Genomic DNA, 27,787 nt, shown 5'->3' on the forward strand with positions numbered 1-27,787 from the left:
TCTCTTCCATTAATTTACTCATTTAACTCCTATGTATTCTTCATATCTCTGCTCAAAGGCTTTCTCTATGAATTACCTAATGCCTAAAACCTTTCCACATTATCTGTTCTTATACTTCTCCATATTTTCTCTTAAAGTTACTCATTACAGTTTACAATTAAACTTTTATATGATTATGTGATAAATGCCTATCTCCCTGAAGTATGTTTTAAGGCTTCATAATGAACCTCTCACTAGCATAAATGTATAAGATTAGTTCCATTGGATTTGGAATAGGAATAATAAATGAGCAGATACCGATCATTTGTACTGGGAAAAGAACTCAATACACCCTTCATTACTGAAAACTTAATACAAGCAAAGTTCAAGCCCACATTAGTCAACTAACTTGATCCTAGTAAAAAAATCTATTGATTCAGATTTTTAAATGAATCATTTAGATTATCTAAGTTTGAAATCTATCTATCTATCTATCCAGAAATATGTAATGAGGTACATTTATATGGCAGGGATTATACTCAGATTGAAGGATATAGAAGTGAATTTATTCAGACTGGGTCTCTGCCATCTTGAAGCTTATAACTAGATAAAATATTTTTTTCAAGATTTATTGCACTTAGGTTTATGTAGATATGATTTTACCTTAATCTTAGTCTATGGTATATTGGGGATACTGTGAGTCAGTAATGATGAACACAGTTCATTCATCCATGAGACACCAGTTTTTCAATAGTTAAAACAGGCATAAACTGAAATAATAAAAATACCAACCAATATGTTAAAATTATCATTGTTAAGGTTATTAGTCTTTAATTAATTCTATTCTTCAAATCAAAATATTAAGATAAATTCCAAAAACTCCAAGGAAAACACATATTATTTTGATAAATTTTCTGTAAAATCTGTCCAACAGGAAAATCTACAATTAGGAAAGAAGAACACGATAGCTCTGGGAAGATCAAAGTAGATTTCACATTTGGGGCTCAGCAATATTTATACTTACTTTAAGGTTTCCTCGGGCAGTATTTACAGGTTGGCCATCTTTTAACCATGTAATAGATGGATTTGGAATGCCATTGGCAATGCACTGCAAGGTGATAGGCTTGTGCTTCACTATGGCTCTCTCAGAAAGGCCTGAGGATTTGATTGTTGGAGGAACTAGATTTAAGAAAGGAAGGAAGGAAGGAAAGCAGGAAGGGATGGAAAGACAGAGTAAGGGAGGGAGGGAACACAAACCATAATCAGTGGGGTCAAGTACTTAAAAATCTGGATGTAAGAACCTGAAACTTTAAAATTTAGAAAAGGGAAAATTCCTATTTTAAGAAACAATGAAATAATTTTATCCCATGCATTTAATTTATAGTTTTCAGCAATTTTAGATGACTTATTTCTTAAGTATGGATCTCTAGTTCTCCAAAGAATAAAATGTGTTTATAGCAGCAACTACAATCCACATGTATGTTTGGCTTACACCTGTTGGTATGTTTTCCCAATCTATTATGATCCTCCCTTTCTCCAGAACAATCTCGTTAAATCAGGGTGGGTTTTCTCTACCTGTATTTATACTGCATGACTCTGACCCCAGCAAGGCTGACTGAATACAGAATGGGAACTTGATTTAAGCTGGGCCTGCCAGATTCCCTCCCTCAGGAGTTGGAATTGAGACTGAGAAACAGGGTTAGCTACATTTCATCACAGGATTGAAAAAGCAGGGGGAAAAAAGTCTGCATGGACAGATGGAAAAATGTTGATGTTCATAGAAACCTCCACTAGAGCTTCTAAATGGCTCCCCAGATTCTCACTGCAGTCCCTCACTTCCCAAGGTTGGCAGGCAAGTGAGACAAATAATACCCTGGCCAAGGGTTGTCTCTGTCATTACACTAAAGGTTCTGATTCTTCTGTGCTAGTTCTGTGAATACCTCTATCTACCCTGGATCCTGCATAACATCCGTAGCCTCCATTTCTGGAAATGACTTTATTCACACTCCCTCCTGTTCTGGTTAAACCCTGAAGAGCTGACACAACGTCTTTACTTGGAATTTGCTGCCTGCCTATTCTATCTTATTTGGTCTTATTCCTCAGGCCCTGGCATTCTATGTAGAATACACTTCCTAACATCTGAAGTGTTTATATTAATTTACATAGGCCTCTTGGTTAAGTCTCTGTGTTAGTAAAGTGCCTTAAGATTAATCTGCCATTTTTTAACTCAAATTCACATCCTTTATATTACTTTCCACAACTCAAGATTTATCCAGATTACTGAGCTACCATCTGAATTAAATAATGACACAATGCATAAATTAATTTTAAATATAATGCTCATGTCCCTTCTTCAGCATACCATGAACAGTAACTTCAAATTCCTTCTCGTGGTCACCAGCAATGTTTGTTGCCACACAGCGATAAAGGCCTGTATCTGACACTTGAGCTTGGGCAATAACCAATTTGCGTCCATTTAGTAAAATCTTGAATCCATCCCTTTCATCAGTTAGCTGGCCATCCTTTAGCCACCTATAGAAACAAGGCAAAAAGAAGTCTGGAGATGTATTTTTAAATAACTTAGTTCCTAAAAGATATGTGCGTGTGTATATATATCTTAGAGGAACTAGATTTATCTATATGTTAAATGTTTCTACACATACATACATATGTAAATTCTCAATTGCGTATTTGCCTAATTCCCTATTTGCCCATTCTGTAAAATGAACTATAATGGGGAAAAGAAAAAAGTAAACCTGGCCCAACACAGAAGTTGGCACAGTGTTGGAACCCCAGTAGCTATGCGGTTTCTGCATTCTTCTCTTTACGTTGAGGAAACAAAGAGGCAAGTGCCCCTAAATAGTATTCACTTCAAATGTTTAAATAACATTAACCAGCAAAGTGAATACATTCCTAAAATATCTGAAAAATAAAACCCTGATACAGCATTATATTTTTTCATTTCTTATGAGTTATCATTTTCCATTTTACTTTGTAATCATATGTGAACATATTTTATTCTCTTAGTTGACTGACTGTTCCTTTGCATATCCTGCACCTTGGAAATGAAGGTTAAGTATTCACGAAATGCTTTGTGAATGAAGGAATGAGAAAAAAGAGTTGGTAAACATATATGCACGGTAATTATTTCTCTAATATGTCCAGTACATTTCTTTTTATTTAGTCATTCATTAAACATTTCAGTGCCTCAAGAAGATCTGACAGATACTGCTTAGTAGTCTGTCTCTATGAACTGAAAATGTCATTTCTAGGAGCATAAATGGAATTACTCTAATTGAACAGATTTGAGGTCCGTGTGATTATTAAGCAAAAGTTGCCTTGTATACAGAGTATGTCTTTTAAAAGAGGAACATAAATAATATAATTTTATATGGCCACCTTTTAATGACAGAGAAATTTTTTCAAGATAGCCTTAAAACACTCAAATAAAGAAGTGGGAGGTATTTAGAAGACATACCAAAACCCTTACATGATAGTTGGCGTGGGAGAGCCCGTCACTTGGCAATCTAGCTCCAGTAAGTTATTAACCATCACAATGAAGTACGATGTTTCATCTCCTCCTTCTATAGCTGGTGGCACTAGAAAACAACAGAGATGTAACATACAAAGAAATGTACACCAGAAAAAATACACCACCATTTTAAGCAATACTAAGTTGCAGTTCAGAAGGCTGACAAGTATCATAGAAATTTGATACATGAAGGGGATTTGAAATGTAAAATATATTTTATCATACACACTTGCTAGGATCAATGAACGTATTTTTGACATGCTGTGGATTTTTCTCAATTAATCGAGCACTCTGGTGCTGCTGATGCCATCTGAATGTAAAGTTGGTTCATATTTTATGTTGCTTATTTTCATAATAATAAGAGAAGGGAACCTCAAAAATTGGACCTCTGCTCAAAAAGCCTTCAATTTATAGAGAAATAGAGACCAAAAACATTGCAAGATGACTTTCTAAGGCCCAGAGACTGTTTCCTGCATTAGACATAGCATAGTGCTCATGACAGAGGACCATGATATCACTCACTGCAATCCGATATTGTCATAGATGTAAAATGCATCAATGCACTTACAAATACAAAGTGTACCTATCAAGATCAGTGCAAGATTTATGTGGGTTCTTAGATCTTGGGACTCTGGTAATAAATCCACCACTTAGTAATGTGCAGTCCAGAGTTGAACAGATAACTGAACCTTCTCTAAAACTGTTTTATTGTTCTATGACCAAAAAAGCATTTCATAAAATGGTCAGGTTGTGCTATGAATCTGGAATCCAGATGGTGGCATCCTTATTTACCTAAGACATCAACTTCGTATTTGATTTCCTTTTCTCCAGCCACACTCGTAGCCACACATACATACTGTCCCCGATCAACTTCTAGGGCACTCATGATTTCTAGTTTCTTCCCACCAGCTTCCGTACGGATGTTGTCACTGGCTTTCATAGGTACACCATCTTTTAACCAGGTGAGAACTGGAGGAGGGTTGCCAGTAGCTTTACACTCTAGTGTCAGCGAATGAGCAATAACCACTTGCTTATTCAGAGGTACGGCCAAGTCACCTTCAATCACTGGAGGAACTAGGCAGAAAAAAGTAATATTTCAGGCATCTTTGAAATTCTAATGAAATAAGGATTTTGTTTTCACGTAGCCTGACCACAGAAACTACCTACATGTCTGTCTCTCTCTAAGCTATTCAGGAAAGAATTTCTTGGGTTAGCTGATCCGCAGCTATCCTAAATATTGTGGGATACTTTGTACTGTGTCTCATTTATAAAGGGTAAATAGTAGAGAATGATCTTAGTCCTAACAACTACTTTACCTTCTTCATAAAAACCGAATGGTCTAGATGCCCCATGTGAAATGGGCAAATGGTTGGGCAGATGAATGGACCACTTTTACTAACTGTAGCTTTTAAAAATGTTTTTTTAAATCACAGGGCAATTCTGCCAGTTCCTATCCATGCATTTTGAAAATGATCAAACCCACCAGGAATTTATTAGTGAATGAATTAGATGTCGGCATATTAAAAAGCATAGACAGAAAGGTATGTGATTAAAGCACGTATTTTTTCCTTACCATAGACGTCCACATGAAATGACTTTTCAGCAGTTCCAGCAACATTGGTTGCATGACATGTATATGTTCCTGAATCAGAAACCTGTGCTCGAGGGATATGAAGAAATTGTCCTTTATTAATATAAAGTGCTTGTGAGCTGGATATGACTGGTTGGCCATCCTTATACCAAGTAATAGCAGGCATCGGCAGTCCCCGTGTTTCACATTCCAGCTTAATTATGCTGTTGATCAATGCTGTTACTTTTGTGGTGACATTCCCTCCTTTAATGGTAGGTGGAACTATAAAGGATTTCAGAACAGAAACAAGTTTTCTAAGCTTTAGCATCTGCATCAAATTCTTAAATGTTGTAGAAGTTTAAATAATGCATTTAAAGTATTTAGAAGGGGCGCCTGGGTGGCTCAGTCATTAAGCGTCTGCCTTTGGCTCAGGTCATGATCCCAGGGTCCTGGGATCGAGCCCTACATTGGGCTCCCTGCTCAGCGGGGAGCCTGCTTCTCCCTCTCCCACTCCCCCTGCTTGTGTTCCCTCTCTCGCTGTCTCTCTGTCAAATAAATAAATAAAACCTTTAAAAAATATATTTTAAAAAATAAAGGATTTAGGAATTAAAGACAATTAGGAAGTCTATGATTTATCTACTGATAATAAATTGCCTGTCTTTTTAATCTTTATCACCCTCCTCTTGGGTTTCAGATTTCAGTAAAAGCAAACAGTCACAGTTTCAGTTTCAGGGGTTCATTTAAGTCCAACAGATCATATTACAGTAACTAAGAAAGTTATGTTTAACAAACAAAGCAAAACAAAATAAAACCCCACTTAAAGTAGATAGAATACATTTGACATCAGGCCAAGGGAACAAAAATGTCAGATGTGGTACGACTGCATGCCCTCTCCCCGCAAAATACTAAAGGTCTAAGCGCCTTCAGAACCAGCTACTGGGGGGCGCCTGGGTGGCTCAGTCATTAAGCGTTTGCCTTCATCTCAGGTCATGATCCCAGGGTACTGGGATCGAGCCCCACATTGGGCTCCCTGCTCGCCTGGAAGCCTGCTTCTCCCTCTTCCACTCCCCCTGCTTGTATTCCCTCTCGCTGTCTCTCTCTCTGTCAAAAAAAAAAAAAAAAGAACCAGCTACTGGAAATAGCCGTGGAAGCTTTAACTTCTGCTTCTTACCGGTTTTTGTTTCGTTGTTGTTGGGTTTTTTGGGGTTTTTTTTGTTTGTTTGTTTATTTGTTTTAGCTGCCAAGAGTTCATTCACTCAACTTTACTCATCTAATTGGCTACATGTGTATCTTCCATAATTCAGCAACCACATTCCTGGCCACTCACACCACATGAGAACTCTGTTGTTGGAAAAACAACTCAAGTGGCTCAATCCCCGCTACATCTTTTGACTGTGGTCATTCCAGGATTGCGCTATAAATGCAACAAGTTAAAAGAAATCAAATGGCATGTGCCTGAATTGGGAGTGCCTTAATATTATTTTATTAAACTTTTATTTTAGAATAGGATATGTTATAGAATGTTTTTCTTATGGCTGGAGTAGGATTATTTGTTTTAGGAGGAAGATCCCAGAGGTAAAATAACTTTCTCATCAGATCATATCAAAGGTACAAATTATCAGCATGACATCATGATCATGTTAACCTCAATAATCTGGTTACAGTAGCTTTTGCTAGGTTTCTCCACTGTAAAGTTGCTCTCCTTTTCCCCTTTTTTTGGGAAAGGAATCACTCTTTCCAGCCCATACGTACGGGGTGTGGAGTTATGTTCGACTTCTTGAGAGAAGAATACCTACATAATCTATTTGGAATTATTCTCTATAATTTTGTTTCTCCTCCCCAATTTGTTCACTTATTTAACAATTTATTTTTATCAGTATGAATTCATGGAAACTTATTTTATACTTTGGGTTATAATCTAATACTATAGTATTCAAATTGTTCCAGTTTTGACCACTGGAAGCTATTTCATTTGGTTCCTATGTTTCTCTGACATATCCATGTCATTTTACTATTTTGATACTTTCTTACTTTCTGGCTCACTACATGCTGCAGGCTCATCTTATATATTCCCTGCCACAGCCTTAGAATTAACCATTTCCCTAGGAAAGCTCTGTCTTCTTTTAGTGGAAAAGGATTTTAGAAAACAAGAGCTGGGTGCTGAATAGAGTACCTTAATATTTTCTAATAATCATTCTTAGAACCAGCTCACAGTGACAAACATTCACCTACACATTTTTTTGTCACACATAATTTAAGGAAAGATCTACTACACTGTGAGGTAAACGTGGTGGTAGAGTAATTTTCTTATCAAGTGGTTTAATATATAGCTCAGGGAAACCAACTATGGTTCACAGGCCAGGCATGGAGATGCTGAGTTAAGAATAGTTTTTACATCTTTAAATGGGTGGAAAAAAATCAAAATAATACTAACAATATTTTGTGACATGTAAAAATTATATGAAATTCAAACTTGGGTGTCCATAAAATTTTATTGGGATATAGTCACACCCATTTGTTTACATATTGTCTATGGTTACTTTCTCTAATAACTGAATTAGGTAGTTACAAAAAATAGCAAATACATATTCTCATTGCTTCTCACTGCTGCTCAGCTCACCATAAATTTAAGTGACATAGTTATAACTCAATATCATTTCAAGTTGCCATGCGTATCACCATACCATGATATTTTATTTTTATTATCAGTGAGTACCTCTCACATCAAAACAAGAAAAGAAAAGAAGACTTTAAAATTCACATTTTTAAAGCACAACACAGTGTGGATTATTTTGTTATAAATCAAATGGCAAAGCATTGGTTTTTTTTTTTTTTAAATAATTCTATAGCTGTTCTGAAAGATTACAATATACACTAATACTACTAGACTAAGCACTTGTCACATTACTTCCAATTCAAAACAACAGTTGGAAAAATTAGAAAATGTAAAATGGACTGACTCATAACAGAACTTCTTCACAAAAATAAAAAGTCAAAATGAGGCTACAATCAAAATAAGTTTCTCAGTGGTCATATGTTCGCCAAGCGAGAAAAGCCTTTTACCAACAGTAATTTAATTAAAATCAGGGATGATTAGTCAGTAGTCACAGAAATGTGTCCAGAGAAATCTTAAATCTTTGTTTAAGATTATGAGCCTTTCCATGAGAACAATTGCTTGAAGAGTAGGGAACGCTGGGAGCAACATTAATAGTTAATTTTTAAAGGCAGCTTTTCTGAATAGTATTCTTGGCCCCTGACAAATTAACAGATGTTACTGATACTGCTTTTTGTTTGAGGAATCAATGCCAAATTTGAAGAAACTGAAGAATTAGCCTCTAAGAATAGTCTGCATGGAACGACTAGAGACAAAAATATTTTCAAAGAAGTTAAAAAACAAAACAAAACAAAAAACACGAATTCATTACAACCTGAAGTGGAATCTGCTAAGATACAGTGCAAGTGATGGTGGTAAAAATATATGTGGGGCAGGAAAAGGCTTAGACAAATTCACAAAGCCTATTAAAATGTAAGGTTTTAAAAGTCTATATTCCTTGCACTATTTATCAGCAAGCCCTCCGTGTAAAGTATTCATATGTTAACAACCAGAAGTGTCCATGGTATCTTTTATCTGCCCTTATGGACTTGAAAATCATCAGTTCCATGAATTTTTGCTACATGTAGAAACTGAGTATAAAGACTTGTCCTACCATAGAGCAGTTCAGTGCCTTAATGGTGGTAAAGTTAAATTTTAATTTTTTGAGCTCAGGGCTGAGACTATTTTTTCTGAATGAAAAGAATTGTCCTCAAACACTATTACTGAATACCACTGAGTGATTTTGGAAACTAGTTTTGCTATAAACATGATAATGTTTCTTAATGAATTCAACCTAAAATTACCAGACCAAACAGCACTTAAATGCAAAACTTATACTATGGTAGTCATTTTGTTTGAATCACAATTAATATCAAACTGCTTTATAAATTTCCCATGCTGTCAAACAAAATTGAGATCTCCATTCCCTACAGATTTGCTGTGGATATATTTTCTGAGCTCAAATTTCAGTTTCAGCAATGTTTGTCAGACCTTGATACAAATACAAAGGAAATTTCTACATTCGAAGTTCAGTTATCTCTGAGAATGAGGACCTTCCATCCAACTTTCAATTGGAAATGTTTAATCTGTGGCATGGCATGCTAAAAGTCAGTTTATCAAAAGAATATAAGGGAATTCTATAAATGCTTTCTAAGCAGTGAATATGGTCAATTAAAATAACATGTTCACAAACTGATATTGGTATTTGACAGTACACATCTGCATGAAAAGACATTTTCCAAGATGAAATACATAAGATCTCATTATAGATCAGCATTAACAGATGAACATTTGCATTCAATTTTGGTGAGAGGGATCACTAACTTTGACCTTCAATTAATTAAAATTTTATCCCCCCCAAAAGAATTTCATTCTTCTTATTAGATTTGTAATTATAAAAAAAATTATAATTTTTAAAATTACTAGAAAAAAGAATTTCATCAATAGACAATTGGTAGAAATTTATTTCTACTTTGATATATAAGTACCTACATAATACCCTTGATTTTGTCTCATGGTCTGCAAAATCCAAAATATTTACTATCTTGCCCTTTATAAAAAAAGGTTTGCCAAGTCCAAGATAAGTAATTAATACAAATTCAAGCTACCATTTTGAAATCTTAAGGAAGAGCATTTAATTCAGATTTAAAATTTTAATTTTGTTTTAAGGCTATTTATGCCATATGTTAATCTATAAATGCATATCAAACTTCTGGTTCAAATTGCCTAAATCAGCTGGCAATTAGATGATACATTAATGACAGCAAGAACATAGGTTCAAATAAGTCCCTATTCTTCATGAATGTTTTACAAAGGCATATCATTTGCACTGAAAAGAAGCTATTTAAAAATTTTGCATTTATGAATTTGACAAAAATTACTCAAAGAACATTTCTGATTGACATCTACTGCTTAATTTGCCAATAAATAAATGTCACTTCCTATTTCAGTTTAATTCATAGATACTTTTCTGAGACTTTACTTCTATTTGAGGGACATTGTTACAGATAAAGGTTATGAACACACTGCACATTAATATGCACCGCACATATATACTCAAAGACTTCTGTACACTCTGGGGAGGCTCTCAGACTTCCTAAACTCAAACACAAACCTCACGTTAAAAATCTTTGCCTCAGAACTAATAGCTGTCAGTTTACACGATCTCCCCATAGGGTATTAAAAGCTCTTTTATTTCCTTCCTTCTTTCACATCTTTCCCCTCCCCCTTCCCCCATCTCTTATTTTTTCACTCTTACTTTGTCTCCATTTCTTTCCTTATTCAGGTACAACGTGCATTTCTGCCTTTCAAGGGCATCACCTGTTTTGTCCTCGTGTTAGTATGTAAATAAGGAAAACAAATGAATTAACTGTGGTGTGAAACACATTATCAATCTGAAATCTACATAAATATTCCTCACAGTTAGCCCAAATATGGCATCTGTTTCATTCATTCTTAGGAATAAAAGCATTTTCATAAGTGAAATAAAATAAGCTTAAGATTACCCACTTGGAAGCGCAGACAAGCTTGCTAGAAAGGAAATGCACTATTTCCTGAATTATAATACTCAAAACTTCACAATGTTGTAATGCGTTTCATCTCAGACAATCCTAGAAAATTTAATCACTATAGATCCCTCTCTTCTGGGTGCCTTAGGGCATCATACAGAGTGAACAAGAGGATCTGAAATAAAAGAACCCAAGTTCTATGGAAATAGGTGTCTTACTGAACCACCAAAATGTATTCATCATAGACCCTGGCAATAATACAACAATGTAGAGAAGACTACTCAAAAGCTTAGGGGAAAATTTGCACCTATTATTTAAATGTCTGGTTCTGGTAGGAGGTCAATGGTAGCAATAACACTTTTGTTTAACTTGGATTCATGATTGCCAATCTTTCAGTAATGTTACTCTCTTTTGGAGGACATGTCTTTTCATGACTGAATTCTTCCAAGGCTTCTATTTATAGATAGAAATGATTTAAAAGCATGCATTAAATAAAATCTCTTTGATTCAAGAGAGCTATTCAAATTTTATATAAAGACACTAACATTAAAAAAGGGAAATTTCAAATCCAGTGAAGTTATATAGAAATCAAGCTAGTAAGACAATGCAATCACCAAGTAAATAATGAAAAACGAATAACATTTATTAAACTCTTACTTTAAGCCAGGTAACCCAGTAAGTATCTAGCTTTTGATCCTCACAATGACACTATTTTTTTTTTAAGATTTTTTATTTATTCATTTGAGACAGAGAGATATAGAGAGAGAGCGAGCGCATGAGCAGGGGAGAGGCAGAGGGAGAAGCAGGCTTCCCGCTGAGCAGGGAGCCCGATGCCGGGCTCGATCCCAGGACCCTGGCATCATGACCTGAGCCAAAGGCAGATGCTTAACCATGTGAGCCACCCAGGCGTCCATCACAATAACACTATTAAGTAGGTACTATTATTATCCCATTTTACAGATGAGGAGACTGAAGATCAAAGGGTTGGGAAATGTGTCCAAAGTCACAAAGCTAGTGAGTGGCAAAAGCTGGATCTCAACTCATCTACCTGTCTCAGAAGCACAAGTTCTTATAAATGACTAGACCAGTGCTGTCCAGTAGAAACACAATGCTAACCATATATATAATACAAATTTTTCGAGTAGCCATGTTAAAAAATTTGAAAATAAACAGAGGAAATAAGTTTTCATAATATATTTTATTTACCATCATTTCCAGTTTTATTCAATGTAAAATTATTAATTAGATATATTATATTTTCATATTAAGTCTTTGATATCTGGTCTATATTTTATACTTACAGCTTGTGTCAGTGTGGACTAGCCACATTTCCAGTGCTCTCCAGCCTCCTGTGACTAGTGGTTACAGTACTGGACAGTGTATCAATAGACCATTCATTCATTTAGCAAACATTTCTTGAGAGCTACCGTGTATCAAAGTAGGGAACCAGCAAAACAAGGCCCTGCTCTTGTGAAGTTTAGCTTCCTTGGAGACAAATAGCAAATAGGTAAATAAACCCATAATTGAGCAATAACTTATCAGACAGTGATATGTGTTATGAAGAAAATAAACTCAGACAATGCAATAGTGACTGGGTGATGGCTTGGATTGGGAAGATCCTGTCAAAAGGTGATATTCTTGAAGTATCTAAAATTTCTTGAGTATCATACACAGTGGAGGGACCGAAATTAGTGCAGTAAGTAGAACCACAGTAAGCATGACTGGCCTATTGAGTTCTGTTCCTTTCTATTGGGTAATTCTTTGTGCCTGCAACGTAATGTTCATGTGCCTTCCTATGACTCTGAGTATTAAAAAAAAATGACTTTGGAATTCACCTTCCTCAGGGGATATTGAGACTTTTAGTGAAATGATGGCTAACTACTCTGGTGAGGACTTAGCTGGGAGAGAAGGGTGGCACAAACATAAGGCATTTAAAATATCACCATGTGGGCAGAATAAAGGCCAAGATGGTATGAAAAGAGAAAAACTGAAACGTCTGCATGCCACTGACTTCATTCAATTCATGCATTTCAACTCTTTTTAGAGGGTTTTTTTTAACCCTTTTAAGGAGACAGACATTGGATTTATTATATACTAATCAAATAGGAAACACCTGCCCTCTTGAGTGACATTAACTGAAAATCACTACAACTCTCAAAGAAATCCTTACTTCATGACAAAATGCATTAAAACTGGATGCAATGTCCTGGTCTAAAACACAGAAGATAGGCTCTTGCTTCAAAAATAAGTAGCATTCCAGGGGAGCCTGGGTGGCTCAGTCATGGAGTGTCCACCTTTGGCTCAGGTCATGATCCCAGGGTCCTGGGATCGAGCCCCGCATCGGGCTCCCTGCTCCGCAGGAAGCCTGCTTCTCCCTCTCCCACTCCCCCTGCTTGTGTTCCCTCTCTTGCTGTGTCTCTCTCTGGCAAATAAATAAATAAAATCTTTAAAAATAAATAAATAAAATAAGTAGCATTCCAAATTATTCAGTATTGAATGAAAGAACAGTTAATATTAAACCCTTCTTTTCAAGTTTTGTTTTGTTTTTTTCGGGGGGGGGGGAGCGAGAGAGCACATGCGTACATACAATCTCACGAACCTGAGATCATGATCTGAGCTGAAATCAAGAATCAGATGCTTAAGCGACTGAGCCACCCAGGCGCCCCTTCTTTTCAATTTATAGTGAGGATTGTTAATAACAAAAAGCATAAGAAAATCACACTTACTGTAGATAGTCAGTTTTATGTCCTTGGCTTGTTTGCCAACTGCATTAGACACAGTGCACTGGTAGCGCCCCTTGTCACTTCTTCGTGCATCCTTTAAATGCAGAACTTGTCCCCTGTCTAGAAGTTCAATGTTAGGATCCTCTAAAAATAAAGGCCTAGAAAAAATAAATTTTATTCTGTGGGTCCATTTTTATTTTCCTATGTTTCCTCTCTTATTGAGCACAGCAAAAATCGTTAATCATAGGAGTTTAAAAATATGAATCAAAGTTGTTTTTTTTCTGTATGACTCTAAAAGAAATGCAATGATGTGATCAGTACTCCTATTCAGAAAAATGGAATTATTAAAGCACTTTACTAATGAAAGTTAGATAACTATTACTTTGAGATGAAAATTCCCTTCATGTCAAACTTAATTGTTGAATATTAATAGAAACCTGGTAGTGTCATTATTTGTTTCAGTCTTCCTTGTCCTGCTTATTTTCCTTCTTTTTTTGTCTGCATAGCTAAAATTTCTATCATCAGTTAGTAAAGTAAAACTAAGAGTATAGAAGCTTGAAGCAAAGCAATATTATTTTTAAGCCAATATCATTATGTACCTGGAAAAGTATTCACAGTAGAATGAATAGTTACTACTTCCTAAAGGCAATGCTCATGCCAACTTTTCTAAAAAGCGGATATTGTAACAAATATGAATGCTTTCATATATAATCATAAATACTCAAAGATATTTATGCCAAAAGCAGCTCCTCTCTAGTTGTCAAGGAAGTCTTTTTCTACTATGTAGAGTCATTTATTGACTCACTTTACATAATTGGCAGCAGCTTTATGAGATACTTGAAACATGGTTATTAAAGTCTACAATATCCTACGGTTCATACCTTTAAAATCCACCGATCTTCTTTCAGGAAGACCCATAGCTAGTTTTTAAAAATTTGCAGTGACTTAGCCATGATAAATAATTAGATGCACTGCTCTATTAAAAGCCATGAGTCAGACTACACGATTAAATGGAAGCACATTTAATCGTCTACAGAAGCACCCTTCACTATTTCTTGGTATGACACTTTGTAGGAAGTTCTCAAAAGCTAAGAGAATAAAGTACCTTAATTTATTGCATCTTAACTGTTTAAAGGAAGTGAATACTTGATAATATTACTCAAATTTAAGTAACTTTAAAACTTGTATTGATTGTTAATTATGCAAGTAACATAAAAATTTAAACAAAAAAGTATTATAATAAGAAAAGGTTCTCTTGATTTATTACCCCTAATGTGAGTCTTCTCTCTAGACATCTCACCATTCTAAGTTTGGTTTGTATTCTTCCACATGTTTTTTTCTAAACATTTTCACTCTTAAATGTCTTTCCAAAAGAATCTAGTTTGTAAATGGTATTGCTTTGTTCTACTTCTCTTTTCACTTAGCAATAGCTGTAGAGATATTTTTGGTGCCTATAGCTTGATCTTACTTTTTTTAATTGCTGCACAGTATTTCACAATATGACTATGCTGTAAGTTTTCTACCCATCTCCTAATGTTGGGTATTAGGCAGTTTTCACTTTTCTGACACCACAGTGTTTTGGGAATATTACCTACTGCGGTACAAGCCCTCCTGTGGATCCGCATGAATTCTTACTTCTCTCTCCTAAATCCTGAAAGTGTATTTGCTACATTACAGCATAAGGGCGTTCAAATTTTAATAGATATCAACAAATTGCCTTACAGAGTACTAATTTACATTCTCTGCAACAAAGTATTACATCCTGATTTCCCACATTCTAGCCAACACTTGACATTGTTCAAACCTTTATATATTTATTTATATACTTATTTATTTGCCAATCTGACCTGATTTTTGTTTATATTCTCCAAATTATTGAGAGTGAGCCTCTTTTTCTTTTTTCTTCCAAGTTTTATTTAAATCCCAGTTAGTTAACATACAGTGTAATATTTGTGTCACATGTAAGATTAAGTGATTCATCACTTACATACAACACCCAGTCCTCATCATAACAAGTGCCCCCCTTAATACCCATCATCCATTTAACCCATCTCCCTGCCCACCTCCCCTCCAGCAACCTTGTTTGTTCTCTATAGTTAAGAGTCAGCTTTATTGTTAGCCTCTCTTTTCTTCCCCCTCTATGTTCATCAGTTTTGTTTCCTAAGTTCTACATATGAGGGAAATCATATAGTATTTGTCTTTCTCTGACTGACTTATTTCATTAGCATAATACTCTCTAGAGCATCTTTTAATACATTTATTGCTTAACTACAAATTTTTAAATTGCCTGTTTATATCCTCCATTCATTTTTCTGTTGTCTTTTTTATTGATTTATAAAAAAAGTTTGCATACTTTACTTATACGTAGTTGCATACTTTATTCTATACAATGCAAATCTTTACTCTTAAGTCTTAGACACCTGCCTCAAAAACGATAATAATACTCGAACTGTGACCATGCTGTGAAAAATAAGCTCTCAAGAACAATACGAATCACTGCAGCCATATCCGTGTGGGCAAACCTCAGTAGCCCTTGAACATGAAGTCTGGGAAATATCTGTTGCTCTTCTGTGACAGTTCCTTTTTTACATTTATAGCACTAGCTTAAGTATTCATCTTGTCATAAAAATTTTCTTTGTTCATAAGTCAAATAGTTCCATGTAAAGGCAAAATTATCTCTGCATTTGAAGCTTGCATTTTTCATTTTTTATTCTAAGCCTTTGGGCAGAATATTTAGTGTACAGTAAATTTGAGTGCCTCTATGTTTCTAAAATAAATTCCCGGCATTTATAAAGTTCTTATAATTCACAAGAATAAAAGGTATTACAAGACTTTGAGACCAGTTTTTGAATAATATTGTTTTTCCTTCATGTTCATTTAATAATATCTGTGTTTAAAATAATTGAAAGGGAGAAAATCCATAAGCATTTACACATCTATTTCCTATCAATTGGACCCTTGCAACAAATAGAGAAAGGGTACTCACTTGCCATCTTTGAACCAGTGAATAACGGGGAAAGGGGTGCCTTTGACTTGGCATTCGAGGGTGATGTCATGGTTGAAGACAACAGAGACTTCGTTTGGGGAGTTGGCACCTATTATGGTGGGTGGGACTTGAACAAAACATTTTATCATGAATATCTATGACTTCACAAAAAAGTGGGGGATAGGAAGAGCAGATTATTATTGACTTCTACAGTATTTCAATAAGATTTTAATATTACAAATAAAATACCACACAATAATACCTTTTCATATTGCATCTGTGGACGCACCCAAATGCTAAATTTAAATATATGAACACATTCATGAAAGATTCACTAGCAGGACAATTACCTGCAAAAACTAACTCATTTTGAGAAGTGCAAAAGGAGTTGAGAATACAAGTGAGCAGTGAAGCTCATATAATGCAATTTATTACTGTTATACATTTTAGATAACAAATGACATCAATATTAATTTTATAATGTTCAAATTCTACATATTACAACATAGTGCTGTTTGAAGTATATTACCCTTATTTCTTTTAAAGGGCCTCTATGCTACGATCGGATGGGAGACCTATGAAAATGACTATGCTAGTTTTTATTCTCAGAATTACCAAAATATTGAAGAATTCCTGTACGCTTCCCTGACTTTGAAATCCTCTCCCTTCATATCATGTTAAGATGTTTGGTCTTCATCTTCAGGGCAATGACCAACCACCAAAGCAGCTCCCTCAGTAGAGGAGGGGTGTGATCAGATTTGTGTTTTAAGACCACATTGGCTGGGGGATTAAGAATGGATTTGAGTGGCAAAGAGTGGATGAAGGGGAGCAGTTCAGAGGTTACTACATTAATTCGGCTTATAAATGATGATACTTTCACAGTTAGAAATGAAAGGAAGTAGATAGTTTAACATTGGATTAGGAAGTAGACTTGACAGGATGTAGATATATTTAAGGACTTGGGGAGAGGTAGGTGGAAAGAATGAGTGCTAGGTTCTAGCAGAGAAGCAAGTGGGTGGATGGACATGTTTGGCACTGTGATGGGGATCACTGAAGATAATCCCAGATGAACAGATGTTCACTGAGACCTTTCTGTTTGATATGCCCCTAAGACATCAAGTTAAGACCTGTGGAAAAGATGAGATATATATTCTTAGAGCTCAGAGGAGAAGTCTGAGCTGGAAATAAAAATTTGGGAGTCATCAGCACACAGAATTCAAAGTAAATGAATGCCAAGAGAAATAATGCCAATGTGACTAATGATAGAAAAAGATTACTTAGTTTGTTTTTTATAGCCTGAACTTAAATATTATAAGAATAATTTTGGTAGAGGAAATGCAAAGTATTTCAGGCTCTGAGAAGACTAATGAGAGGGATTATTTTTATGCTGAAGCAGCTTAAAAATGGTTATTTGAATGCAGCATCATTCCCAGACTTAGAAACATATGCCCATATGGATGAACAAAATATTGAAAAGGGAGGAAGTCATTTTATCACAAAGTAAACTTTAATTGGCAAATATAATTTCATAAACTAAAATTATAAAACTTTAGATTTATGAGTACCATTAAAATTTTCTAAATGTCTTATATTTCAATTCCTCTACCCACACTCAGAATTTTCCCCTCTTAATTAGGATCAGGGCAGAGGTGATTTAGTTATGAGTTAATTAGAATGCAGGGAAAGGTGCATTTGCTACTTTTCTCCAGTTCAAGTTACAACCTAGCAGCTTCATGTGTCAAGAGCATTAATGAGTTTTACTCTGCATCATCCTGTATAGTTACTCCCCAGAGAATTTACTGCCCACCTAATAGGAGAAATCAACAAGAGTAGTTATTTATAATTTTATGCATAAGATAGTACCAAATATTCACAGACATTTCTATGATAAATAATAAAAAACTTAAAATATTCTATATCATATGATTCCAGTTAACCAATATTAAAGACCAAAATAATGAAAGAGTGAAACAAATGATATTTCTCTTTTCAATTTTTTAATCTCTTTGCTCTTTCATAACTGTCAGCTCCATTCTATTATAAGAAATGCATCTGATAATTGTAGCGTTTTTAAAAGACTGTTTCCCTTACCTAACACATCGATGTTAAAATACTTCTGAGAAGTGCCTGCAATATTAACTGCTTTGCAGGAATATCTTCCTGCATCCTCTGGAGTGACTTTGAAGAGCTTTAATATCTTTCCATTGTTCACAATCTGAATAGTACTGCTTTCAGTCACCTTCAAAGGCCAAAATGGTCAGTGTTATTTCCAATCCCAATACAAATGCACAATTAGGAATTGACGCAGAAGTTTTGTATCATTATTAATAAGAAAGTCACATTTGAATGATTTATTTCAGAGGCAGAGGCAAGGAATTATGCATATTCTAATGTCTTCATTTACCTGGATGTCATCTTTGTACCACATAATGATGGGAGAAGGAGTACCTTCAACTTCACAAAAGAGATTGGTCAGCTGATTGACCAACACAGATACGTTTGTTATTTGTTCTTTATCTTTAATTACTGGAGGAACTGCAAAAAGAGGAGTCAATGTTACTTATGACGTTTCTTTACACAGGCCTTTAGAAAGCAAATTCTAAGATATCTGATAACTAGAAAGGCTGGTCATATTTAAGCACATGTCTTAACATAATATGAAAAATCTTGACCAATATATTTATAAATAACTCTTATTAAAGTTTTACTTTAATTATCAGTTCAGAGTTTTGAAGTGAGGATAAAACTTAGGATAAATTTAAGGGAGAAACTAGTTTCCGCATACCACTCAAAATGTAAACTGCTAGGGTCTTAATGAAGTCACGAGAGGGACTCACTACTTTGCTGATGGACGTGCATATTTCCCAGTGTCTATGGAAGCCAATATCCATGAAATTTTAAAATGAACATAACCTGTGACTGATGCAAAATGACCAATGTACAAATATTTCATTAAAGTGTTACTTATAATAACAAATAACTGGTAACACCTAAATGTTCATCATTAATAGATGAAGGTTAAGGAAATCAAGGCATAGCCATACAGTGGGATGCTATATAGGTATAAATAAGAGTTAGGAATAATGAATAATCCCCAAGATAGATATTTTAGTAAAATAGACAAGGTGTAGAGTAATGGATACAATGTTCTTCTATATATATGTACCTTTTTATACACAAAAAGAAGATAAAATATATATTCATATTTCCTTGTTACATATAAAATATCTCTGGGAAAATACACATACACACACACACACACACATGAAGTTAATAAATTTCTTTGCTGTTAGGTAGGATAAGTAGATAGCTTAGCTTAGCTTGTGAAACTTTTTGACTATTCTACTACTGAATTTTAAATAAAGTCACAATAAAAAATTACATGAAATTTTAAATCAATCAATTAACCAATGCAATCAGATTATCAATTTCCTTTTGATAACATTCTATTCACATTAATATTAAATAAGCCTACAATGAAAGAATAACTTACATATATGAGAATTAGAAAATGTCACATATTCAAGTATATGATTTTGGTATTTTATCTATGTTTACCATGGACTTTGAGGTTATATTTTTTTTCTGTGGTTCCAGCTTCATTGACTGCGACACAGATGTACTCCCCATTGTCAGAGGGTGTAACAGAAGCAATAACCAACAATGTGCCATCTTCCAAAGTAGAAATACCAGGCTCTCTGCCTGTCAGCTCCCTACCATTCCATATCCATCTGATGGTTGGTTTGGGGGTCCCTAAACAAGAAATCAGAGTTTTGTGGTATTTTATAATAAAATTAGGAATCATTATTAAATACATTGAGAAGAAACAAAATTTTGTTATGACTATAATTTGTACCCTAAGGTACAAATTAATTAATTAATTAAGGTACTTTCAAGATATTTCTGCTGGCATGAAATTTCAAAGAGATTATGGTATTTAATGCCTCTAATTTCTGATCAGTCTCAAGAGACCTGTCTCTACTGTAGAGTTTGAGCGAGTTGTCTTTATCAAGACTTTCAGAAGACAGTAAGCAAACCAAAGCATTTTCTTGTGTGAGTTGATGGTAATTAGTGGGGGAAAAAACTATATTGATCAAATGAAGAGAGTTTGGGGGGTAAAAATAAATGAAGAACAAAAAGCAAGAGGCTAACACAGGAATACAACATAAAGATTGCCCAACCAAGTAGAGTCATAAGTGCAGAAGTGATGCTTTATATAGTAGAGATGAGGAACTTTTACTACTAACACATCTGGTGATCTCATGCTGTTAAACGAAGGACAATAGGAACAATTCTTGACTTTTTATAATGAAAAGAAAATTGGGAAAGCAGAGAGCAAGACTGATTTCCTAGATTTATTTATGAATAACTGGAAATGATGTGCTGATGAGTGGAAGTGATAAAACCATCTTGAAGTATGTAATAGAGCCAAAAGCACATACTGGAAATAGACAAACATTAATTCTATATTAAGAAAGAATTTATTTAGCAAACAATGTGTCAGGCACTAGTCTAAGTACTTTCAAAATTTAATTAATATCTATAAAAATTAAAAAAGGATATTAAATTAATGTGGTTGCCTGACATTGTTAATAATCTTATATTAAAGGATGATAAAAAATATTAAAGTACTGGCATAAATCCGAGAAAATTACAAAAGAATGGCAGAATATATAAAACATGTTTCTAAGGCTAAACTCAAGTTGAGTTAAGGACTTATGAGAGTGACTATGAAAGTTGTATTTGCGAGAAAAAAAAATAAAACAAAAAGATTGGCCTATTTCATTGTGCTAAAAGTAAAAAGCTGACTGATGAGAAAGAGAAGGTGAACGGATGACTGCAGTTTTCTATGTTGTCAAAGAAAAAAGGGGTATAATCATTGCCTCATTTCTTCACATCCCACTCATTACTTTATGCATTTCAATCAGACTTCTCAATGAATGCTTGTTGAGTGAGTAAACGAAAAATTAAACAAACGAGCAAAAGAAGTTGTATTATCTTTTTTTTTTTTAAAGATTTTATTTATTTATTTGAGAGAGAGAATGAGATAGAGAGAGCATGAGAGGGGGGAGGGTCAGAGGGAGAAGCAGACTCCCTGCTGAGCAGGGAGCCCGATGTGGGACTCGATCCCGGGACTCCAGGATCACGACCTGAGCCGAAGGCAGTCGCCTAACCAACTGAGCCACCCAGGCGCCCAAGAAGTTGTATTATCTTTAACTTATAAATGGTGGAACCATCATGTACAAGATGAAATTTGTTGCACAAGACAATGAAAAGGCATGTAGCTACTTTAAATGAACCTAAGAATTGTATCCCAGGTGAAAATGGGGAACCCAAGAGGTGGTTTTTCAGAGTGGAAAAGGCAAGTCAAAACAGCTGGGAAAAGGGAAGTCCAAGCCAGCACTGGAGTCTGGGATCCAATAGAGAGCAAAGAACAACAGGGCTACTGGTAGCGATCCAGAGGCATCGAATATTCACTGCAAATACCTGAACTTAAACCCTCGAAGGGTCTCCTCTCCAGGCCTTGCCTCCCCCCTCACTGCTATGGGGATAGTTACTGATAATTATCTTGATATGTGAAAAGCTTGTTTAAGTTCTCTTGTAATGCTTTTTTTCTACCGAAAAAAACCCATTGGTGAGAGCCACTGTGGAGAGATGCAAAATCTTGCTACAGAAGCAGGAACAGCCATGAGGCCCTTCATCTGCTGCTGCCTCCAGGAACAATCGCTAAGAGGCCTTTGTGGGAGCACTGATGGTATCAGATGCATGGAGGTGACGGAAAGAATACTGTCTGGAATTTGCCAGAACTGCTGTAAACCTGTTTGAGTCACTGTGGATGAAAGCAAACATGAAAGAAAGGACGTTCTGAACCACCTACTGGCATCCAGAATAAGGCTGATAGGGACAATGCCTCTTTCACATCCCCTGAGGGAAAACAGTAACAGTTTCCTGCCCAGAAACATGGGGGGATAGAAAGCCCAGAAATTCAGGGAAGTAAAAGGGGTTTGGATAAGCCCCGGAGTGCCAAGTTAGAACCTGGCTTTAGGATTACCAGTAGAGGGTAAATCTAAGAAAAAGGGTTTCTAGAAGAGCAGTATCCAGAACAAACAGGGGGGTTAGTCCTAAATCATAGTTCTGAGTGAGATAAATGCAGAAAATTCTGAATAGTTGTCACATTTTAAAGAGAAATCCTATCAAAACCGAATGAACTAAGAAGTTACAGGAAGGAGCCTGAACTACATGGGAAACATAGTAGATAAGGCAAGCTTGGAAGAACAGAAGGCTTTTCCACTGAAGTAAATAAAATACCTGTGAGGGAAAAACACCTATTCCAAGAGCTGTTATTTAAAAGAGGGATTAATGCCCAAATGTTATATATAACAAGGACTAACAAGCGGATCTTTTCAAAAAGATGTTTTGGGTTCAACAGAGAATTCTGAAATAATATAACATTATGCTAATTCCCATATGTCCAAGGACTACACACCTTTTGCAGGACATGGAAATGCAATGCGTTCATTGGCCACTCTTTCTTGGAATGGAGTGTTATATGGAGGTTCTAGGTCTTCCAGTGTAGGTGGTTCTATTAGAAAAATAAATGCATTATCACAGGCTTTCCTTAAGCAATATCAAACTCTCTTGAAGCATCATCAACCAGCTACACTGGTGAACTGCTATCTTTTCTGATTCTTCTCCTAAATATGACACACATTTATAGCTGCCAGACACTTTACTGTAGTACATTTATCAAACTGCTAAAAATATCTGGTCAAATATTTCGCTAGAAAAGACAAGTTACAGGGCGCCTGGGTGGCCCAGTCAGTTAAGTGACCGACTCTTGATTTGGGCTCAAGTCATGATCTCAGGGTCATGAGATCAAGCCCTGCCTTGGGCTCTGTGCTCAGCTCAGAGTCTGTTTGGGATTCTCTCTCTCTCCCCTCTCTCTCTCTCTCTCTCAAGTAAATAAAATCTTTGAAGTACACAACTGCAGGGAGCATCACCCGATTTTAATTTTCTACATAGTACTTCTCATGACCTGTATTTCTTACTTATTTGCTTGCTTTCTGCCGACTCACAGTAGAACAGCTTATGCCAGCAGGTTGTATGATATACCCCCACCATACACGTATTTTTCTGTGCCAAAAATCACCTTGGACTTGTAGTGTTATTTCCGTCTCATCACTGCCTGCTATGTTAGTAGCGACACATGTATATAGGCCGGCATCAGAGAGCATGGCTTGGTCGATGCTTAACGTTCCATCTAAATTGCTAACATGCTGCACTCCGTCAACCAGCAAGGCACTTCCGCCCTTAAACCACGTGATTACAGGAAGAGGCGTCCCTTGAGCGTTGCACGGAATGTCCACTCTTTGACCAACTTGGACTTTCATAAGCTTAGGGCCACGCTGTATCTTTGGAGGAACTAGACACAATTTTGAGTATTAATAATCCAATTTAAAAAAATTCCTTTCTCTTCTCACTTTTAATGCGAACTCCTTACCAAGAGGCAGCATGAGAAAGTGGAACGATCTCAGGATTTGGACCCAGGCTCAAGCCACCTACTAGCTGTGTGATCTAGGGCAAGTCGGTAAATTTCCTGAGGCCTGTTTCCTTGATAATCCAGGCAAAAATAACCTCTTCAATATCAGTACACTGCAAGGATTATGGGCAATAATAAATATAAAATCCCTCATGCCAAACTTGAGGAAAAGGCAAGGTTTTAAAAATGTTAGGTTTCCTTTAAGTTATAAATAATTTTAAAGTTTAAAACCCTCTTAAAAGGCAATGATGTCTATAATACAAGGGAGTAAAAGAAAAAGCATTTCTCTTCAGGTACTCCTAGTTTTTGTTCTCTTTGTAGAAGGTTTAGCCAGACAGTAAGAAAAGTTTCTCATAAAAACCTTTGCTAATTTCAGAGAAGAAAATCAAAATCAAGTCTCTATTACTTCTCTTTATCTACCTTCCTTTAGAAATTTAAATGAGATAATTTATCAAAACATTGGTAAGTATTATTCATTTCCACATACATGCATTATACACTAGAGAATCAATTTGACTCATAAGGATATCATTAGAATTTATGTACCTTACATTGCTAAAAAGCCCCATCCCTCTGTCCATTTTTTAAAACTTAATATTTAACCAATACATTCTAAAGGTTGTAACAACTTTATAATTTTGAGAGGATTGTTATTATCATTTTATGAAAGAGAAAACTAAAGGTAAGAGAGATTAGGTAATATTAGGTAATCCACGATACCCTAGAGCTAGGAAATGATGGAACTCTCACTGGATCTCAAATCCCATGGTTAATAGGACACTATTATAGTGATTGATCTGAGAGTGAAATCAGGTCAATGTTATCTGAGAAAATCTTTTCCTGAAATTTGAGTATCTGGCACCTACACAATGCCTGACAGAGTATGTACTCACTAAGCATGTGTTGAATAAATAAATATTTGGACAGACTATGGTAAAATTGAGGGAATAAAACAGATTAACTAGAAAGTTTTTAAAAAGTTAAAGAGTTCCAGGAAGCAGGATGTTTTCAGTTGCTGAATTCTCTGAATATTGAAAGTGACCATTCAAATACTAGTAAATTCTTCTTTGAGAACTCACATTCACTTCCACAAAAAGCCATCAGTCTAAACATATTTTCTTTTTTTACATTGTATCAACAGTTGTCATAAGTGACTGTGGACATTTAGTAAAATGGAGAGCCAAAATTTTAATACTGTTCATTTGAGGAAAAGGGGAAAAGTTGTCTATAGGTGGCAAATAAACTTTCCAGAGCAAATGAAAGAAAAATCGCAAGGCTCCAATTTTAGAAAATTTTTCTCTAATTACTCTATATACAATTTAGAGATTAACTATCAAAGAAACTGGTATGACGGATTTTCCTGTGGCCAGTACACAGATATCATATGCTTTCATTTCAAAACTCACCATGGACATTTAATTTAACAGACTGAGTCACGTTCCCAGCTATATTTGTGGCAACGCAAAGATACATCCCACTATCTGAAACACGGGTCTCAATGATCTTCATTGAACCAGAAGGGAGGAATGTGTGTCTAAAAGAAAGAAACCACATAGTAGACCATAGAACATGAGAATTTAAGTATCTCCAATGCAGCTGCACTTCAGTGTGAAATTACTACTCTGCAAGCAGTTTTTGAAACTATTCTCCCATCTATATTACTTATATACACTTTAAAAGTCAGGAATTTTCATAATTATATTATGTATGTGTATATATTTCATATTATATTGTGTATATATTCTGTATGATGTTCTGACCAAATACAAAATCAGTTTTCTTTTACTTTTAGATCTAACCTAATGACCTGAAATTATCCAAAAATTATACATCTCTCTGCTTTGTTAAGTTGTGATTCCACAAAGCAAATATATATTTTAGTAAGTTTTGAACATATTTTGAATACTGTATTGTTTTTTCTGCAATGCTTCGTTAAAAAATTTAGTGTGTTAAAATAAAGGCAAAAGAAGGTACATACGTAATTCTCAAAAATTTATTGAATATATTCTTCCTACAGGACAATAATATAGTTGAGTGAGCCAGATCTACATATAAAAATGTTATTATGTTAATTGTATTGAAATAGCTTTAAGGGGGAGAGGGCCAGATAGACCTGTTTAATACCGAGATTTCTTATAAGCCTAGGAAAAAGAAAGTTGTTCTACTGGCCCTGAGACAGAAAAATGAATAAATAGTTGAGGACAGAATTCCCCCCAAAAGAAATAAGCATATAGGAAAATCCAACATATAATATGCAATAACAGAGGTGATATTACAAAGAGCAAGGAAAGGGCTGATTATTCTGAAAATGATGTTGCGCAACAGGTTCTCCACATGGGAAAAATAAATAACTAAAAATAGAGTACTACCCATACTAGACACAACATAAAAATTCAGATGGATTAAGGTCTGTAATGTGAAAAACAAGCTTAAAATAGTAGAATAGAATACTGGTGGCCATGTTAATATCCTTCATAAAGTACAAGTTTTAAAAACAGATTAATACACTGAGCTACAAAAAAAAATGTAAAATTCTGTATAATCAGACATCACACATTAAAAGCCTTGCAGTGGTCTGAGAAAAGATATTTTCAACACATACAACAAAGGACTGTTATTAAGAATACAGACCCAATTTCTATATTCAACTAGAAAAAGACAAGCAAGTCACCAGAAATCTGTGCAGCAGGTTTAAAGAGAGGCAAGTCACAGATGACACGAATGCCAACAAACAAGTAAAGGCATTCTGGGCTCCCTGGAAGTCAGTCACATGAAAACTCAGATAGTTGCAAGATACCATTTCACACCCATCTGAACAACAAAAATGTTTAAGTCCATCAACACCATGCATTGATGATAATGGGGAAGTAGGTACACCTATATTCTAATGGGAGAAAGGTAAACCAGTAGTGCCTCTTTGGACAGCAATTTAGCATTGTCTACAAAGCTGAAAGTAGGAATTCATCCTGACCAGAAACTGTAGCTCTAGGTACCACTCCTAAAGAAATTCATGCATGTGTATATAGAGAGACATACATAACGATATTCACTAAAAAGCCTTGTTTGTAAAACCAAAAATCCAAAACCAAACCAAAGAAAAACAAACGAAACCCTGAATGTCCATACACTGGGAAATGTACACACAAAATGTAGAATATGTATATGGTAGTTAAAAATGAATAAATGAAAAAAATGTGGACTTAAAAAAACAAGCAGAATAAGAATATTTAATATGTTACACGGCAAATTGAAAGCAGACAGAAAAAGCAAAAGTAAAAACACAGAAAACAAGATCCTCTGCAGTTTTAGAATGGATGCATAGAAAGCACATGAATCCTGTGGCAGTATTTGCCCCTGGGAAGGGAGAAAAGAGAATGGGGAGGAAAACAAGGAAACTTCAACTGTATCTGTAATATGGTATTTCTTTCATTCAAAAATATCCAAAGCAAATATTTGTCAAAGAAATAGTAAGCTTATGTAAAGTAGTTCTTAACTGTCTTTGTTACCCCCACCAGGGGTAGCTTCATAACTATACATCAGTAAGTTTAACAGACAAAGCTGGAGACTATAATTCTTATTCCACCAGTAACTTCTGGCATGATGTTGAGTTAAAATAGTAATTGCTACTATTCCTTGAGAACTAAAGACGGGGGTGTGGAATATACATTATCTTATATAATCCTTTTGCGCAAATACTAACTCCATTTTATAAATAAGAAATCTAAGGTTCAGAGGGCCACTGAAAAAAATTGCCAAAAGTTTCAGGCAAACTTTAAGTGGTGGAGGTAAATTTAACCTTGTACCTGCATGGCAACAAAGGTGGTACTTTAAAGGCTCTGGCATTCTGCTTTCCGTG

The 27,787-nt window shown here is 35.2% G+C and overlaps 1 protein-coding gene across 1 annotated transcript in view; it reads right to left on the reverse strand.

Moving 5' to 3' along the window:
• HMCN1 (hemicentin 1) overlaps positions 1-27,787 on the reverse strand; it is a 420,986-nt gene that overhangs the window by 176,033 nt on the left and 217,166 nt on the right. The window contains exons 18-30 of the mRNA XM_081823192.1: positions 25,338-25,465; positions 23,542-23,814; positions 22,879-22,974; positions 19,950-20,144; positions 18,796-18,926; positions 18,483-18,630; positions 16,392-16,518; positions 13,409-13,563; positions 5,085-5,363; positions 4,304-4,585; positions 3,470-3,578; positions 2,342-2,511; positions 1,004-1,158 (exon numbers count right to left, since the gene is read on the reverse strand). Of these exons, the coding sequence (XP_081679318.1) occupies positions 1,004-1,158; positions 2,342-2,511; positions 3,470-3,578; positions 4,304-4,585; positions 5,085-5,363; positions 13,409-13,563; positions 16,392-16,518; positions 18,483-18,630; positions 18,796-18,926; positions 19,950-20,144; positions 22,879-22,974; positions 23,542-23,814; positions 25,338-25,465 (2,248 nt within the window). The remainder of the gene's footprint in view (positions 1-1,003; positions 1,159-2,341; positions 2,512-3,469; positions 3,579-4,303; positions 4,586-5,084; positions 5,364-13,408; positions 13,564-16,391; positions 16,519-18,482; positions 18,631-18,795; positions 18,927-19,949; positions 20,145-22,878; positions 22,975-23,541; positions 23,815-25,337; positions 25,466-27,787) is intronic.

This window comes from Leptonychotes weddellii, chromosome 6 (assembly GCF_054177405.1).
Source record: "Leptonychotes weddellii isolate Sample4059 chromosome 6, ASM5417740v2, whole genome shotgun sequence".
Taxonomy (NCBI): domain Eukaryota; kingdom Metazoa; phylum Chordata; class Mammalia; order Carnivora; family Phocidae; genus Leptonychotes; species Leptonychotes weddellii.